This window comes from Macaca thibetana, chromosome 2, assembly GCF_024542745.1.
Source record: "Macaca thibetana thibetana isolate TM-01 chromosome 2, ASM2454274v1, whole genome shotgun sequence".
NCBI lineage: Eukaryota > Metazoa > Chordata > Mammalia > Primates > Cercopithecidae > Macaca > Macaca thibetana.
Window position 1 is genome coordinate 9,502,810 of NC_065579.1, and position 19,033 is coordinate 9,521,842.

A 19,033-nucleotide genomic window follows, 5' to 3' on the forward strand; every position below is an offset into this window, starting at 1 on the left:
TGCTCATTCAATGTCTCTTACCACTGGCAAATAATTCACTTTTCAGTTAAAAATATTCAAGGGACATGTGTTTAAACACTCACTTTTCCCAAGGAAGTGGAGACAGTCATCTCCTCCCTTTCCTAAATTCCCCTTTATAGGAACTCAGAAACACCCTCGAGAAAAATCTGACAGCACAATTTCACAAAAACAATCTTCTTCATTTTCTTTTACTTTGAACTTAATTAACGGTAATGCTTAACCTGTCACTGCTTAATTACATTGGCAAGTTGGTGGGGTTTATCGATCTGTGCATGAGGAGTTAATTCCAGAAGAGACTTTGACAAAAAGCACTTTATGGGAGAACATATCGTTATTTCAGCAGCTTTGCTGGAGTAACCTGCAGACACTGCCCAGCCAGACTCAGGCCAGTTTGGCTTCCTGCCACTTGTGCCAATTTCCTAATGATCTAATAGGAATGTATAATAACCCTCTAAAAAAACAAGTCTTCCTCTCTTTTTCTCTGGTCTTAAAAATGAGACGACATCTAGCAGGTTAAATGTATCCTTAAAGGAAAATGCACCTGAGTTGTACAATGTCTTCAACAGTGATAGGGCCCTACTGAATGTCTAGCAAAATTGTTTAAAGCCAACACAGCGCTCAATAAACCTTTGTTATATAACTAAACATGGGCCGGGCATGGTGCCTCACATCTGTAATCCCAGCACTTTGGGAGGCTGAGGCAGGCCGATCACGAGGTCAAGAGATCCAGACCATCCAGGCCAACATGGTGAAACCCCATCTATACTGAAAACACAAAAATTAGCTGGGCGGGTGGTGCATGCCTATAATCCCAGCTACTGAGGAGGCTGAGGCAGGAGAATCGCTTGAACCTAGGAGGTGGGGGCTGCAGTGAGCCGAGATTGCACCACTACACTTCAGCCTGGGCGACACAGCGAGACTCTGTCTCAAAAACAAAAACAAAAAACAAAAAACAAAAACTAAGCATGTAGTTTCTATATACCTAGAAGCATAGGCTATTCTGATCTGCATTCCATCAATCAGTGCCAATTATACATTGACAGATCTATAGCCAAAAGGCCTAATTTATTGCTATGGACTAAACTGACGCTCTTTATAAATTTATATGTTGAAGCCTTAATCCCAAAGTGATAGTATGTGTAGTTGGGGCCTTGAGAATTAAGCTTAGATGAGGTCATAAGGATGGGGCCCTCATGGTGGTACTAGTGACCTTATAAGAAAAGACACTTAGCGGGCTTGCTCCCTCCCCACACACACCATGTAAGGACACAGTGAGAATGTGGCTGTCTGTAAGGCAGGAAGACAGTCCTCAGCAGAACCCCACCGTGCTAACACCCTGATCTCGCACTTCCAGCCTCAATCTATAAGAAAAGAAATCTCTGTTATTGAAGGTGCTCAGTCCATGTATTTTTGTTATGGTGGTCCAGGCTGTATAATATATTCATTTTTTAAAAAATGTACTAAATACTCCCTGAAGTGAGAGGTATTGCTTTGGGTGCTATTTTCAGAAATGTGGAGTAAGATTTGGAGGTAGATAGGGGAAAAAAGACACAAAGAACAACAGGAAAAAAAAATGAGCTTGCTCCTAAGGAGCTCATAGTCTATGTATTTGGGGGTGACATTATCTACCAGTATAAAGCAGAAATGGTAAAAGGTGAAAACAAAGGCAAAGATTAAACCAAGACATAGGTGAAAGCTCTGGAAGTACGGTAGGAAGTGCTTGTCTTCAGATGGAAGGGTATAGGAAAGGAATCTCAAAACAGGTGTAACCAAACTGGGCAGACCAGAGAGATGTAACAATAAGATTTGCTGACTTTAAAAAGAAAAAAAAAAAAGTCCTATCTGATGACAGGACATCTGTTGGCATAAATTTATTTAAGAGCAAGGTAGAAGCTAACATTCAGAGTCCAGGAGCTCAAAGTTCTATTTTAATCCTACACAAATTCCTTGTTTTCCAAACCCCCTGGTTTTCTAAGCTTTGATTTTGTTAAATTGTAAAAGGGAATAATATCAGTCTCCACTTGTCTATTGGGGGTGAAAAATGAATGAATATGTGGCACTAGGAGAAAGTAAGATCTATCGTGTGACACATTGGGACAGGTCTCTTCCTCCCTGAAGACTTTCTTGTTGGATTCCTCCTTTTCCCCCCAAATCCTCCTATACCCCCTTCCACTAGTTCTTTCCTGAGGCCCCAACACATTTAGCGCGTTCCATTTTGTGGAGAAAATATGTGTACATGTGTTATGCTAAATAAACAGGATTTATTTAGATTATTGGCTTAAACTAGCATAAAATTATAGACATTGATTTTTAAAGGAATATATTTTAGAAGGTTCAATTTTATTTTTACTAACACATCTCACGAGCTTTATTAATATCAATGGCATCAAATATCTTTTAATATTATTAAAGAGTGTGTAAAGTAAAAATCACTTCTGAGGAAGATGTTTAATATCTTTTCCAAAATGACAGATATAATTAAAAAGTCATCACAGATGTGTGTTTGTGATTTTAAGGTTGCTTAAATAGTCCTCAGTGCAGCCATCCAATTGCAACATTCCAAGCAAGGCATTCCTTGCTCTTGTCATCTTATTTCCTCATACTATAAATGTAGGAGACTGAATTTTAAAAAATATAATATATATATATATTATTTGAAGACCTACATAATACCAGGCCCTTGTTACTGTGAAGTATTCAAAAAAAGCACCTGTCTTGCTATAATGATGATGTCAGCCTTGGCTGGCATCCCCTTACTCTGCAGGGACAAAAGCAAAAAAAGATCCAGGCAGTAGACTTTATTTATTCATTTCCTTATTTTAAGTAAGCCCTGGCTGTGGGAAGGAATTACCGTGTCCCATTCAAAGTCATGGGAATATCAGAGAACTTCCACTCAAACTCTTTGGCAGTTTTCGTGGGCGAGTCTGTGTGTTTGACCTTGAGTGCAGAAGCTCTTATGAGCATTCTACGGCCGGAAGCTAGACAGCTGGCTTCACTCTCACATCCTTCCCTTCAATCTTTGATATTTACATTTCAGCAATGACTCTGTTCATAGTCTCTCAGAGCCAAGTTCTCCTCCTTCCTTCTTATACATACATAGTCTCAGGTCCTAGGTGCACCAAGGGGCAAGCAAAGGGTATGTGAGTCAATGACTGTGGGGAGACACAGTGCTAGAGTGACACAGGTCCCCCCAAGTCCCCCTCACTATCCGAGCAGCAATAGGTTCACCTATTATGATAAACACTGCAGAAAAGACAAAGACGAATTAAAGGTGACCTCCCCCTACCCCACACAGTCTTCAAGGGGTTCCTATCAGTAGAGGACTGTGTCAAGGATGCCAGTGACTTTATAATACCAGTTGTGGTGAGAATCAATTCTACGAGAGATGTGGAAATGAAAACCTTGCATGTTCAGAAAAGGTTACAGCTAGTTGGTTAAGCTCCAGGAAAGCATTTTAAGGCTGGTTGATAACGATTGTTAAAGGATGGAGATGGGAAAAGGCAGAAGGCAGGCAACCAATGGCATAGACAGAGAAACCTCAGATACCAATGTCCAGGAGAAGAGTCCTCACTTTGGGTAAGCATTGTAAATAGAATGTGTAGGAGAGCTGATGGGAGATAAGAATGGAAACATATTTTGGGGCCAATTTTTGCATGAGCTTGACTGGAAGTACAGATCAGTGGATTTCAAACTTGACTGTGCATAAGAATTTACCCCCCAACTCCCTGCTGTCCCAGGAGCCTTGCAAAAGAGGCAAAGTTCCTGTCTCCCTGTGCAGAAATTCTGGGGAGGAGTCCAGAACTTTACTTTTTAATGAGGAGTTCACAGTGATTCCAAAGCAGGTGACCTCTGACACATTTTGAGAAAACTAAGCTTCTAGAGTCTCATGACTTGCCATGTCTTAGACTCCATAAGTTCTCAAACCAAGTGGTGTGCAGGTAATATTCCGAGCCTGAAATGCTGACTTACAGTTGTCCTTTGGTGATTCAAGTTAGGCAAAATTCTCCCTTGCAGATTTTTATGTGTCTAACTGGGCCTAAGCCCTGGTACAGTTATTTACTACTCAAAGCCCCCACACTGATTTTTGTTCAGCCCTGTCCCCTCCGTTTCACCCTATAACCAACCATGTGAGGTAAGAAACAGTGCTTTCATTCAAGTGCCTCTTTCTTTCTTTCTCTTTCTTTTCTTTCCCTTCTTTCTTTCCCTTCCTCTTCTTCCTTTCTTTCTCTCTTTCTTCCTTTGTGGTTTTTTTTTTTTTTTTGAGATGGTGTTTCACTCTCTCGCCCAGGCTGGAGTGCAGTGGTGTAATCCCAGCTCACTGCAACCTCCGCCTCCCGGGTTCAAGTGATTCTCCTGCCTCAGTCTCCTGAGTAGCTGGGATTACAGGCATGTGCCACCACACTCAGCTAATTTTTGTATTTTTAGTAGAGATGGGGTTTCACTATGTTAGCCAGGCTGGTCTCGAACTCCTGACCTCAAGTGATCTGCCCTCCTCGGCCTCCCAACGTGCTGGGATCACAGGCATGAGCTACTGTGCCCGGCCTCTTTTTATTTTATTTTATTTTAGTTTTTTTGATAAGATGACAAATGAATTTATTCCTTTTATGAATTATTAGTGACGTCTACAATATTATTAGTGAATTCCATAATGTTATAATACATAATGTGAATTCTATAATATAATAGAATCAGTGAATTCTACAATATTATGATAGATGGTACAAATGAATGCAGATCCATCTGGGCAAAAATAAACTACAAAGAAGGGAAAGATGTAACACTCAATGCCTGCATGGGATGATCCTGGAGCTGACCACGCTAACATTTTCAAACTGTTTTACAAAGTCAGATGTAAGAACATACAACATACTGGTTTCCTCTTATTGTTTGTTTTCATTCTAAGTGTGAGGAAACTGAAGCTAAAAGAAAAGGGAAGAATGCAGAATTAGCAGCTGACTGAATGTGAACCAGGTCTGACTTTAAATTCTATATTCTTTCTTTAAAATCATTTACTGCCTCATACCAGCCCCCATGAAAGGCTCTCATACCTAGAATATTTGAACTTATTTTCAGGTTTATTTTTAAGATTAACTTTATGGCCTGATCACACAGACACACCCTCTCTTCTCTGCCACTGTCCATCTTCTTCTAATAGAGAATATAAGGTTACAAACATTTCTTTCTCCTGAGAATACAGAGTAGTTTAGGAGGCCGTACTATCGCGGAGTCCATGCTACAGCTGGGTAATTATCATTCCTTTATCCATTAAGAATTATGGCTGGGCGCGGTGGCTCACCCATGTAATCCCAGCACTTTGGGAGGCTGAGGCGGGCGGATCACGAGGTCAGGAGATCGAGACCATCTTGGCTAACACAGTGAAACCCTGTCTCTACTAAAAATACAAAAATTAGCTGGGCGTGGTGGCAGGGGCCTGTAGTCCCAGCTACTCGGGAGGCTGAGGCAGGAGAATGGTGTGAACCCGGGAGGCGGAGCTTGCAGTGAGCCGAGATCGCGCCACTGCACTCCAGCCTGGGCCACACAGCAAGACCTCGTCTCAAAAAAAAAAAAAAAAGGAATTATAAGAAAACTATGAAAGACAATGAGGAATAGGTTCCTATTTTCTTTCCATCCTTTTATCTCTAAAGGAGGAAGTTTACTGAACCACTGCCAACAATTCACTCAGCCTAATGAAGTGTATAAGTAATGGGATTAAATAATCTTAAACCATTATTACAGTAGCCTGATGCTGACATTCATCCAAACTCTGGCAAACATTGAGTGGTGAGTTCATGCTTGACTTAAACAAACTAGGGCAGCGGGAAGGTTCTAGAATAAAGTTTCAGAGGCATTTAACCTGGAAATCTGAGACTCTTCATTCTGGTTAGGGTGAAAGCAAACGCTGTCCTATTTCTACACTCGCCAACCAAAACCTTACTAATCCCAACATTTTCTAGGGATGTCTCTCTGGACCTGTAGCCACAAATGTTTAAATCCTTCATGTCAGTCCCAAAGCAAGTAGTTCTTTGAAGGCTTCATGAAGACTCACGGTTTCTAGTCCCACCTCTGCCGTTAATAAATCGTATATGCTCAGGCAAAACACTCAGCTTTCTTGGGATTTAGCTTTCTCAGCTATAAAATGGCATTACTGAATTTCTAAGGTTCCTGCTGGCCTTTAAAAAGCATTCTAATTCTATGACAACAGCAGTTAATATGGTTTGGAACAGGAACTGGGAAGAAAGGGTTACGTTCAACTAGGCCTCTCTGTTGTTCTGGGCAATCCACTTACAGGTCTGTGCCTCTCTTTCCTTTCCAAGTAAGGGCTGCCTTGGAACCTGCAAGGATGTGGTGAGCAGTAACTAAGATGAGCAGCGGGCTGGGGGATATTTGGTTGAAAGGGCTAAATAAATACCGTTAGCAAAGGAGAGTGTAGTAACTATTCATTGCCCCACTGAAAACATTGTTGTAAAATAAAGGGTGATAATATGAATGTCTGTTGAAATGAGAGAGGCTTTCCAAAGCATACTCAATCCCCAAAATACACATTTTGCTCATGAGTTAATTATCCATGGAAAACTTTTTTAGCATTCCTCACTTAGATCATTTATACTTTTTGAAGTTTTACGTAGATATTTTATATTTTTTATTGCTTCTCTATGAGGACACTTTTCTGTTATATTTTATAAACCTAAAATTGTCATTTTTATTTTGTCAGCTTACTAAACTTTCATTATTCCAATATTAAAAATTTTTCAGATTCCCTGGAAGCATAATCACATCATTCGTAAATGACTGTATATACATACAGTCTTAAGATGTTGAGTGGAAAAATCTCCCACTAATACAAATAATATAATGCCATGTATTTAAAATTAAGAAATACTATGTGCTCACAACACTACATATGGTTTAAAGAAATACATGAACATGATAAAAAACAAATTTAGAATAGTGGCTTTCTCTGGGGGAACATGATCATGGAATAGAACCCAAGGGATTTCTACTGAAGTTTTAATGTTTTATTTCTTAAATTGGATAACAGGTACATGGACCTTTATCATTCATTATGCTTCATATGTTTATATATATTAGGAATGATGCATAATAAATCAAAATATGTAAATACTACTTAGAGTTTATTTTGCATTATTGCCATTGTTTTTGTTTTTAAATAAGAACGTATGAAAAATTTTATTAAACGCCCTTTTAATGAAAAGCGTCTATGGAGATTACTAGTTTTTTTAAATTTTGATATATCAATATAGCAAATTATGGTAAAAGATTCCTAATTATTCTAGCACTGGCACTGAATATGGCATAACTGTAATGTTTTGTTATGTGGTATTCAATTTGCTAATATTTCACTTAGGATTTCTGCATTTATGAAAGTTAGATTATCACAGAATTGTCTTCTGGGGGTAACCTAAGTTAGGTATTACTATTGGGAGCATGCTAGCTTTATAAAATGATTTGGTAAGCTTCTTGTTTTTTGCTAGGCTCTTAAAATTGAAATAGCACAGAAATCATTTGTTCTTTGGAGATCTGAAAACTTTTATTAGTGAAATTTTTCTGGCTCTTTTGCAAGTAATAGTTTCACATTCTATCTGTATTTATGAGTTTATTCAAGCTTCTTTCACCTGTATTTTAGATTTGCATAGAACATAGTCTCTCATATAAAATTTTAAGTGCAATAATTTTAAAATATCATCTGTATCTATGCTGAGTGTCTTTTTCATTCCTAATTTTTTTGCAGTTTTTGTTTCTTTCTTGATTATCTTAACCCAATGTTTATTTCACTGCTCTTTTCAAAATATCATCCCCAGATCTAAATGTTCCAGTATTTTTCAACTTATCAACAATGTTTTATTTTAATGGATTTCTTTAAGATTGATTTTCTTGTCCCGTTCTAGTTTTTTGAGTCAATACATATGCTCTGTTTCCTGTTGCAATTAATAAGACTAGTATTACTTGGCATTCTATGCTGGCTGCATCCCATTCTCATTGCTATGCAGTGTTAGCATCATCACTACTTTCTAAGATTCTTTAACCCAAGAGTGTGCTTACGTATTTATTCATTTCTTGTTTTACTATATGGCTACATGTAACTCTGCCTGCCACAGTAGGAACTGTCTACAATTTCCTATTAGACTTTGATATAATAAATGTTTTTCTAAATCTTCCATGCAGTTTTAGACAGAAGATAGAAACTCTTTGTTTGCATAGATCAATGTACATCGATTAAATCAATGTTATCAATCATATTATTTAACTCCATTTTATGATTTGTCAAAGACTAAAAGGAATGTGTTAAGGTTTTATAAAGAATATGTTTTCACCGTTCTTATCTCTTACTTCATCAGTATTTTTAAATTATACATTTCAATATAATGATACTTAATGAAGGAAAGCTCAGGGCTATTCTTCACTGGGAACTGTGACATTTATCAAAAAGTAATGTTCTTCAGACTGCTTGATAGTTTTGTACTGAATTGTATTTTGTCTTCTGTGAATACTGTAGTTAGTAGGTAATTAACATTATCTTATTTTGGTCTGAATTTACTACTACATCTTTGCCCCTTTATTTTTTAACCAGGAGTTTTTTTACTTCATTGCTTTTCACTGTTTTATTCACTATGCATCTCCTGTGCACATTATTTTGATTAGGTTATTTGTCTGTTGGAAAATTTCCTGGAATCAACCTTCAGAAAGGATATGTAGGTGACATATATTCTTTTTCAATGGTTCAAGAATATTTAAAAGAGACTGTAAAGAAGGCAAAGTTTGATATACTGTTATGTAACAAAAGCAAGGTACTAACCGATAGTTAAGGTATGATCTCATTGTGTGTGTGTGTATGTGTGTGCGTGTGTATGTGTGTCTGTAACCACATGTATACAGATGTGTGATTGCATTTATATACACACTTCCATACCCACAGGTAAACATAATAGAAAAGAAGTGCATGATACAATGTGAACTATTATATTGAGAGAAGAGAATTACATACCTGTCTTCTATTTGCTAATTTTTCTCTAATGGGCATACACTAATGAAAAACTTAGGATTTTAAAAAAGAATTACCACCATAGGAAAGTGGTAACCTAGCAACAGCAAATGGGATTTCCAGTGTTTTCTGTTAGATGTAGAGATAGCCGGACTTGGGAATCAGAGGGCTAGGGTCAAGTATTAGCTCTGACACTCGTATTCCATGGAACTGAGCAAGCTGACACTTTCTAAGATTCAGTTTCTTGCTACTGGAAATGAAGGCAAAAATAACTGTAACTATTTCCTAGGATCATTAGAGGGTAATACGATAAAATAAAAGTGCTTCGTAAAAGTTAAAGCACTGAGCAAATGTTAATGTCAATGTCAGTTGTTATAAATATTTTTAACCATTTTTTTTTTTTTCCTCTTAAGGTCTCAAATGCTCAAGAAAATACAAGGGCTTATGGTTTTTCATCAGTAGAAGTTTAGCATTTCAGGTTCTGTAATACTGGAAAGCATGAGTCAGGTGGTTATCAATTAAAATTTTGGGGGAAAAGGCTATAATGATACCTGATTTTAAATCTGAGTAGTTGGAGGCTGTCAGTATCTTCACGTGGAAAGTTGAACATGGGCCAGGCGTGGTGGCTCACGCCTGTAGTCCCAGTGCTTTGGGAGGCCGAGGCCATGGATCACTTGAGGTCAGGAGTTTGAGACCAGCCTGGCCAACATGGTTAAACCCCATCTCTAAGAAAAAATACAAAAATCAGCCGGGCGTGGTGGTGGGCGCCTGTAATCCCAGCTACTCAGGAGGCTAAGGCAGGAGAATTGCTTGAATCCAGGAGGTAGAGGTTGCAGTGAGTCAAGAACGTGCCACCGCACTACAGCCCGGGTGACAGAGAAAGACCTTGTCTCAAAAAAACAACAAAAAAAGAAAAGACAGTTGAACATTAAGTTGCATGTTGCGCGTGGTGGTGCAAGCCTGTAGTCCTAGCTACTTGGGGACTGAGGCAGGAAGATCATTTTAGCCCAGGAGTTCGAGTTCAGCCTGGGCAACAACAGCAAGACCACATCTCAAAAAATACAAAAAATAAAATAAAATAAATACATAAAAACTTAGTTGCTGAATGTTAGCACAGGTGTTAGCATGGGCCAAGGAATAAAGTGCAAATTATAGAAGCTGTTCATAGTCTTTGTTTTGTCATTTACTTTGAAAACATCAGAGCCACATTTGTAAAATGAGACTAATAGTCTCCCTATTATCTATTTCACAAGGCTCTGCTAGGCCTGACAGCATGCAGTCACAGATGCTCGGTAGCATTAGAAAATGGAAGGGGCTGTATGAATGGAAGAGATAACTATTCCCAGTGGGTAACATGCTTAACCTCTCAAGAGAGTGCTTGACACATTTTTCCCTTTCTTGAACCATTTTTCTTCTTCCTGGGAGAGTTCTGGTGAAATGATGATGTAACATCAAGAAGAAAGTGTGTGTGTGTGTGTGTGCGCGCGCGCGTGTATGTGTGTGTGTTGTGTGAGAGAGAAAGAGAGACAAGAGGCACAGACAAACACTCCTCGGAGGTGACAGAGCAGAGGTAGGCAATTAGAAAAAAAGGAAGAAAGTTCATGTGGATTTTTCAGGTTTAGTCCAAACTCTTGCTTCCTTTCCCAACATCCACATAAAGCACTGGCCATAAGTGCTTTTAAAACATTTTATTAAGAGGAATGGAGTATATAAAAGAACAGCTTTCCTGCAGAGGTACAAAAACTACCTCTTAATGCAAGCTGAAAAGTTAGAATGTTTTAACTGTAGCCATTTGGTGACATAAGGGAGCAAAAGGCTGCTAGTGTGTTGGTCACTAATGCGCCAAGTTTCAGGTACCTTGAAGTGTTTAGTCTCCTGTGGAGTTGGCCTCCTATTTCCAGAGGCCCTTTAATCATTTGGATTTCAACTCTAGTGAAAATGTGTGTACCACCTTCTGCAGTCAGAGAGTTAGGACCTGGATTCCATCCGCTGTGAGGGAAAACACTGGTTTAGGGGAGGATCCTTGGCTGCCACTTCGTAAACAGACTTTTGCTCAGAATTTCGGATGCACTTTGTCCCTAGGCCCAGACTCCTTGGTAATGCTAGAAATAAAACAGCAATTCTTTTTCTAAAACTATACTTTTTTTTTTTTTTTTTTGAGACGGAGTCTTGCTCTGTCGCCCAGGCTGGAGTGCAGTGGCGCGATCTCGGCTCACTGCAAGCTCCGCCTCCCGGGTTTACGCCATTCTCCTGCCTCAGCCTCCCGAGTAGCTGGGACTACAGGCGCCCGCCACCACGCCCGGCTAGTTTTTTGTATTTTTAGTAGAGACGGGGTTTCACCGTGTTAGCCAGGATGGTCTCGATCTCCTGACCTCGTGATCCACCCGCCTCGGCCTCCCAAAGTGCTGGGATTACAGGGTTGAGCCACCGCGCCCGGCCTCTAAAACTATACTTATGTGTAAGGCTGTCTCTTTATGTGCAGAAGGGTACATAAGCAGGAGGCATTGTTGCTGCCCTTCATATTCACACCAACATAAAAAATCTTCTTAAGCAAAGCATGAACCTCTTCTTCTAATATGTGTCCTTATATTCCTTCCATGACATTTATTTATTTCAGTAGTTCCATAGCAACTACAGCCAAGAAATTGCCCCAGATTTACAGGGTTTCTATATTGTATCACATTATACTAAATGGAAAAAAAAGCAATGATAAAAATTCTATTAATCAGATTAAGCACTTATATTAATATATGTAAATAATTTCATGTATACAAAATATCGCAACTGCTTATTCCTTATCTTTGAAGACCTAGAAGAAATTAATATCTCCCTTTCATAAATGAGGACACCGATACTCAGGAGCTAAATGATTTACCTAAGGTCACACCAGGAGAGCTAGAATTAGGATAAATACATTCTATTTATATCACTTCCCAACAAAGTTTTAGTGATCTTTATTTTAATCTGTTTACATATTCAAATATATAAGAATAACTAAAACTAGGCTTTCAAGAGACATATCACCAAAGAAGAGAGGCATCTCATTGATTTTGCTAATAATTACAGAAACCTAAAATAACTATGACATAATGTGCTTATTACATTCGTTCAAAAAATATAAATAAACTTCTCCCATAGGGGATAGATTGCATTTTAACATATAGTTTCATTATTGTTGATGGTTCTATAAGTTAGAAAAATATTTCTAAAGAAATCTAGCAAGGTAACACAAAAGTCTTCCAGATTAAATTTGATTTGGTAATACAAATCAAAGAAATTATGCTAAGGATGTAATTCAAAATAAAGAATAAAGTTTTTATTAACTATAGGCATGTTATTTACAATTCTAAAAGATTGCAAAACACACAATATCTTTTGACTGGCAAATGGTTTTAAAATGAAGTGTGTAATCTAAATGTAAAACTAAACAGATAAAAAGTTAAAAATGAATACTAACAACACAAAACTATATGAACATTTGTATTAGGTTAATAAATAAAAAATAGAAAACAAAATATGTAAAATGATTAAAGAGAATTACAATGCTATACTGAATCAGACTGTTTAATCATACCTACTTAAGCATGAGGATTAAGAACAAACTCAATAAACCACGGGAAAATATTAAAAATCATTGAACCAAAGCTGAAGACATTGCTGGTGCATTTTCCCTCAAAATCATGTAAATATTTCATTTTAATAGGATCTTAAGTTGATCAACAACCAATTTACGCAGAAGTAAATTTAATTTATACTAGACTGGTCTCATTCCTGAACTCAGAGTATCAAACATGGTGGTCCTTATACAAAAATAATTAAGCCACCATCTTGAATATTCTCATTCCATCAATTAAAAAAAAAAAAAAAAAGACACACTGACTGATGGCCAAGGATTAGGTTTGCTCTGGTTTGTATGGAATACCTTTTAGACATCAGTTTTCAACAGTGTAACCAAAGGCAATTTTGCTGGATCACATAGAAAATGCCTCCAGTTCTAAGGCCTTTGGTTCCAAGAGAGATGCACAGTTCTAGGATCCTCCTTAATGCAAACTATCTTCAAAGCAAACTTGTTTTATTTCATTTGCCCAGTTTCCTCAACCTCCATACACTTCTAGTATGCAGCCTATTGGACTTATAAAAGTTCAGAAGAAATCAAAGTTCTGATACATCCATCTGAGGGCTTGAGGGCTGTGCTAAACGCGAATCAATATTGAATCAATATTGTCTTTGAGTAAAGCTTAACTGAATTCTGATAAGAATTAAATTACATTTTAGAGTCACCACAAATAGATCTCATTAAAGAAAAACCTTGATTAAATGTTCTTATGAGGAAAATAAGTAAAAAAAAAAGGTTAGAATTTCCATTATTTGAATTCATCCAGCTCTTCCAAGTATGTAATTAAACCTCTCCCAGATAGTTTTCCTTGTCATAAGCATAGTATAGTAACAACAAACCAAAGAAGAAGGGGCTGGCGTCCTACAGAATCACAGAGACCCATCCTATGCCTGGAATGGAGATAGAAACTTGAACCCACACACTACAGAAACCTATTATTTAGTCAGATTAGACCTTCTCCAGTTTTGTTACACACTCAGAAAAGCAAGCAAACATGTAAAAATGGGAAGAGTATGTCTGAGAGGTTATAATAATTTCCTAAAGCCCAGTGAATTTCACCGCACATGTAAGGTTCCCACATTCAGAAATATTAAACAGGTCCAGAAACTTCATTAAAGTTAATCCCAGAATAACATTTATTCTACTACTTTCCCTGAAGAGGCCCAGTGTGCTTTACAAGGATTGTCTCATTTCTTCTTCATGAGCCTTTGGGGAAAATAACTGCCATCGTCCCCATTATATAGATGAGGCAACTAATACTTAGAAAGAATAAATAACTTTCCCAAGAAGAAGAAGCATTAAGTGATGGAACCAAATTCAAACTCATGTTCTTCCCACCCTGTTACATTGTTTCCCAATACTGTCTATATGATTTCTAGCTAACAAGGGTTGAAACAAAACAACTGAAGAAGGCTGCCACAGTAGCATCATTAAAGTAGCAAAAATCAACCATGGAGTCAAAAAGGGATAAAAAATAGACACAAGAGCTATAAAATAACACAGCAGTATGTATTTACTTGGTGTAAGGACAATCCTAGGTGCCTCTGCACACTCTGCCAACATCACTACCTTAGGGCTCATGGCAATAAATAACTTCATAGACGTGGTCCCAAGCCATTGCGAATGACACCCGGTTTAGTCTGTTTCAAGAGGCAAGGAAGTATGTAATGCCTTTCTTTTTTCAATACAGATTTCAAAGGGTGATATTTGAAATATTCTGATATTCTAAAGAGGTAAGCTTTTGTTTACTAGACTTCCCCTTGTGCATAATTGCTCCTTCTAGATCAACAGTACATTACTGTACTGTTGTGTACTGTTATGAACCTGCTCTGTCCTCCACTGAATGTGTAGAATCTCCTAGAAGAAAGGTTCTTCTGTACTGTTTTATAGATTGTGCCTTCCACTCCAAACGTCCTGAGTCATGTTCCTTTTATACTTGCATGTGAGATGAGAGTCAGAGCACTGACCTCAAAGCCAGCGACCGGGTTCTACTGTTCCTTTCTGCAAGAGCTTAGACTATGAGACTCAACCTCCTTAGTTGATTAATGGAAAATCCCCACCATGTCAATCTTGCAGAGGATAGGGGTGGCTGTATGTAGGAAAACGAAAACCACGTAGCATCTGCAAAGAATCTAAGACTGTGGAGTGTGAATAACGGAATGCAGCCTTGGTTCTGACACTAATGATAGGTCATACGAAGTCGCTTTCCTCCTCTCCATGTCTTGGCATTCTCATTGCTAAAGAGGGTAATTACGCAAACGATTTTAAGATTTTTTTTTCCAACTCTACCACTGTATGGCTCTACATGTGTTTAAGTTACCTTTGGAAAGAAATGATGTTACATGTGTTTAAGTTACCTTTGGAAAGAAAATGAAATAAAATTGAACCTAAGACAGATGCAAAGCCACATTTAATCCTACAAAGTCTTAATCTTGACGAACTTCCAGATCTGTGCTACAGACCCCAAGGTTACAATGAGTTAGAGCTGCCAAGTTATAGGAAAATACCAACCAGGCCCAAAAAGTCTTCAATAAATGTGAACCTTGTAAAGCCAAGTATGACTCCCAATACCTTGGTGAAGAAACCAAGGTTTCTTTTATGTTGAAATCCCTGGGCACTGACGGACAAACCATGACTGTTTTGTGGGTTTACATAACAAACAAATAAAAACACTACTTTTCCCATCAACATGTGTTAAACAAAGATTAAAATCATGCTGAAGGATAGCAAAGAAACTTACACTAGATGAAAAAAGCCTGTGTTCATTCATCAAATTATTCTAACAGAGAAGAGTTTAATAGGTAGATTAAGTAAGGAGCATTGCAAAAACTCTAAGGTAACATGACTGAGAATTTTTTAGTTACCCAGGGATATTATTAAAATATAGTTTTGTGTTCTGTAATAAAAGAAAACAATGATTAGCTCAGTCAGCATTATTGTTCATTTCTCTCTAAGGTGCTTTATAAAAAACAGTTCCCCTGTTTACATCATTGCACCTGTTGGATAAGAGGGGGAAGAAACATTTTGGTAGATAAAAAGTGACTCAAAGGGCCCAGTATTCCAGAAGAGAACTGACAAGTCCAGAGATTCTGTAAAGTTTCCCTGAAAATACTGGGCACTTCAAATGTAGGGTGAGATCTTATAAGAGGTGTGAGTCAGCTACTTGGAAAGCTTTCTGATGCTTCAAGAAAGAAAATTTTAGCTTGTACATACATGCTTAAAAGCCACAGGCTAATGATCTTCCCAGCAGACCAGTAACTGAAGGGCAGTCCCACGCTAATACACCTTTCTGATCGCATATGAATGGGGGATGTGTAGAAAAAAATTACAATATGCTAATTTACGCACGCACGCACACACACACCACACACATTTTGAAGTCTAGGAAGAAGTAAAGATCTGATGGCTATATTCCATGTGGAGTGACTGCCATTCAGCCACAGAAGACATCTTTGCAAAGCGTTTGAGGAACAAATCTGGAACTTACAATGTAGCAGGGCTCGCAGTATGCTTTCTTTTCCACAGCATAGAACGGCTGCCCTCGGAGCTTGTTGTTGCAGATGATGCAGGTAAAACAATCCACGTGGAAGACCTGATCCATGGCAGTGCATCCTGTACCTTCCCCAACTACGTTTTCTCCACACCGAGCACAGCGGCCTGGAAAAAAAAAAAAAGGGTTTGATAAGAACACACCAGGGAGCACTTCAGTCCTGCTAAAGCCAAAGTGGAGGAGAGAGCAGGTTCACAACACCAGTGGCAACAGAACCACCATACCTGCCGTCATTACCCCAGTACTATTACCCCATTACCCCAGCAAGATGACCAGTACAGCCACCCCTATCCTCTGCAAGATTGGCATGGTGGGGATTTTCCATTAAGCAGCTGAGGAGGTTGAGTCTCACAGTCTAAGTTCTTGCAGAAAGGAACAGTAGAACCCGGTCGCTGGCTTTGAGGTCAGTGCTCTGACTCTCATCTCACATGCAAGTATAAAAGGAACATGACTCAGGACATTTGGAGTGGAAGGCACAATCTATAAAACAGTACAGAAGAGCCTTTCTTCTTGGAGATTCTACACATTCAGTTAGAATATAGGATAACTGGGTCCAAACTCAAATTTTAGTTCCTTTTACAAAAGCCCTGATTGTAAAACCTCTGCAGCCAGCCCTCTGTGACAGGCAGATCACGAGGCAGTCCTTTAATTTCTAGATCGCTTTGAAGGCTAAAAGTTTCTTTCTCCTATCGAGCCATAATGCTTCCTTATTCTAACTGCTTACCCCATGGTTCTAGTTCTGTCTTCTGAGACCTTATCTCTCTCTTGGACTTGACACCCTTTAACACATCAAAATTCAGTGAACATTGCTTCCAAGTCTGTTATTCCTTTGAACATCCACACATCCTGCAATAGTTTCATATACTGTAGGGTTTTGAGTCTCTCAGGGCCACGGTTCTCGTTGTTCATTTAATGAGTATTCTGCAAAGCTCCAGCATTCTTAAATTGATTAATGTGGCATCTGGCCTACATATGGACATCAGGTCTCAGTTTTTAAAATCTGTCGTAAGCTTTAAATAATAACAATAAAATATAAATTCAGACAAATATTTATATCAGTGAGAGGCATTATGCTGGTTGGCATCCATATCTCTATCTGCCTCCATCATGGGAATCTTGACCCAGACGTCAGGTCCACATCTAGTTTCCTTTCCTAGTCTTTGTTTCTACTAAGTTAAAAAAAGTTCTATCTAATAGTTATAGAACACTGGGAATGTCAGTCAGAAGCTGTAGGCTTTGATAGATAAGGTATAGCAAATGCAGTGCTTCACATACGTCAGACGTTTTTCTAGGGGCTTTAGATATAATAATTCATTCCATATTCACAACGATGTATAGGCAGGTACTGTTATTATGCCTATTTTACAGATGAGGAAACTGAGTCACACAAATGGTTAACTAACTTCCAGCCTAAGCAGTCTAACTTCAGCATCTATGCTCTTAACCACTATGCTATAGTGCCTATTCCCAGTTGTGTGCATCAGGATTAACACAGATCTGACGTGAGGGAGCATTACGGAGAGACTTGTCACCGCAGACTGATTTCAGCAGTCCATCACATTGGATTGACAGCCATTTCACACTCAAACATGGGAGGGCTAGATGTTTCAACCTGAGAGAAAACAAGGTAAATTTATTTCTAATTCTCTCCAGTTGTATTTGGCTCTGAAAAGTATTTCTTTATATCCTGTTGCGAGATTTGAATGCGACTTTAAATATAACCCAAAGTATACACTTTAAGTTTTTTTTTTTTTTTTTTTTTCCCCTAAGGAATAAGAAATATGAAGGCTGGGTGTGGTGACTCATGTCTGCAATCCCAGCACTTTGGGAGGCTGAGGTGGGCGGATCACCTGAGGTGAGGAGTTCAAGACCAGCCTGGTCAACATGGTGAAATCCCGTCTCTATGAAAAATACAAAAACTAGCTGGCCATGGTGGTGCGTGCCTGTAACCACAGCTACTCAGGAGGCTGAGGCAGGAGAATCGCTTGAACCTGGGAGGCAGTGCAGTGAGCCGAGATGGCACCACTGCACTTCAGCCTGGGGGACAGAGTGAGACTCTGTCTCAAAAAAAAAAAAAAAAAAAAAAAAAAAAAAAAAGAAAGAAAAAAAAAGAAATATGAAGTGCTGGAAAAAGAGTTAAAGTATTGGAAACTAAGCTGTCACCACTACAGTTGATATCATTATAAAGTCTTGATACCACAGTCTTGACATTTGATGAAAAAATTTTGTATAGTATTTGTTTGTGGCAGACTTTAAAAGTTTTTATCCAAGACTGAACTTGTACCTGTTTTTATTATGAGATAACATTTTGGACTTTCCTGCCAACAGTAACATAACTATTTCATATGGCACTATTTTTGTAATTATTCTGAAAAGGAAAAAAACCAAAACCACACACACACAAAACTGTGCTATGTTTGAAAATTGTGCTTAAATTCTAACAGCTTCATGCCACCTTTTGACAACATTTCATTGCAGAAAACGAATTAGAGATTAGGAGTAAATGGATTACCACTCCATATGATTATTAAAAGCATATTAGATTCCTGTGAAAGCTATAATTTTACATTTCACATTCGTTAAATGCAGGCAGGTCAACAAAATCCTTTTTCTACATTACTCTTCCCTTTTCTAGGTGTCAAGCAGATTCACTACATAGTACATGAGGGGCTATCAGGGATCTGTGGACCACATTTCCCCCCCTCCCCAAAAGTAGTTCTCATTAAATATTAAACTATTGGTAATGGCAGTCTACTAAGCAGCTGAAGTAGCAATTTTGATTCAGACTATGATGCCCAAAGTGTAATACCTGGAATCCAAGAACCTGCGCCTACATGGTTTATGG

General features: G+C 38.3%; 2 protein-coding genes across 13 annotated transcripts in view; one reads left to right on the plus strand and one right to left on the minus strand.

Moving 5' to 3' along the window:
• LPP (LIM domain containing preferred translocation partner in lipoma) overlaps positions 1–19,033 on the minus strand; it is a 739,054-nt gene that overhangs the window by 117,895 nt on the left and 602,126 nt on the right. For all 10 annotated transcript variants that reach the window (XM_050779290.1, XM_050779294.1, XM_050779289.1 and 7 more), the window contains one exon: positions 16,126–16,295. In XM_050779290.1, the coding sequence (XP_050635247.1) occupies positions 16,126–16,295 (170 nt within the window). The remainder of the gene's footprint in view (positions 1–16,125; positions 16,296–19,033) is intronic.
• Positions 1–19,033, plus strand: part of SST (somatostatin) — a 1,150,223-nt gene that overhangs the window by 54,456 nt on the left and 1,076,734 nt on the right. Inside the window, exon 1 of one of the 3 annotated variants that reach the window (XM_050779303.1) lies at positions 6,391–6,400. The exons of the other annotated variants lie outside the window; for them this stretch is intronic. The gene's annotated coding sequence lies outside the window, so the exon portion shown is untranslated. Of the gene's footprint in view, positions 1–6,390; positions 6,401–19,033 lie in introns of those variants that run through there. 3 annotated transcript variants of the gene reach the window in all.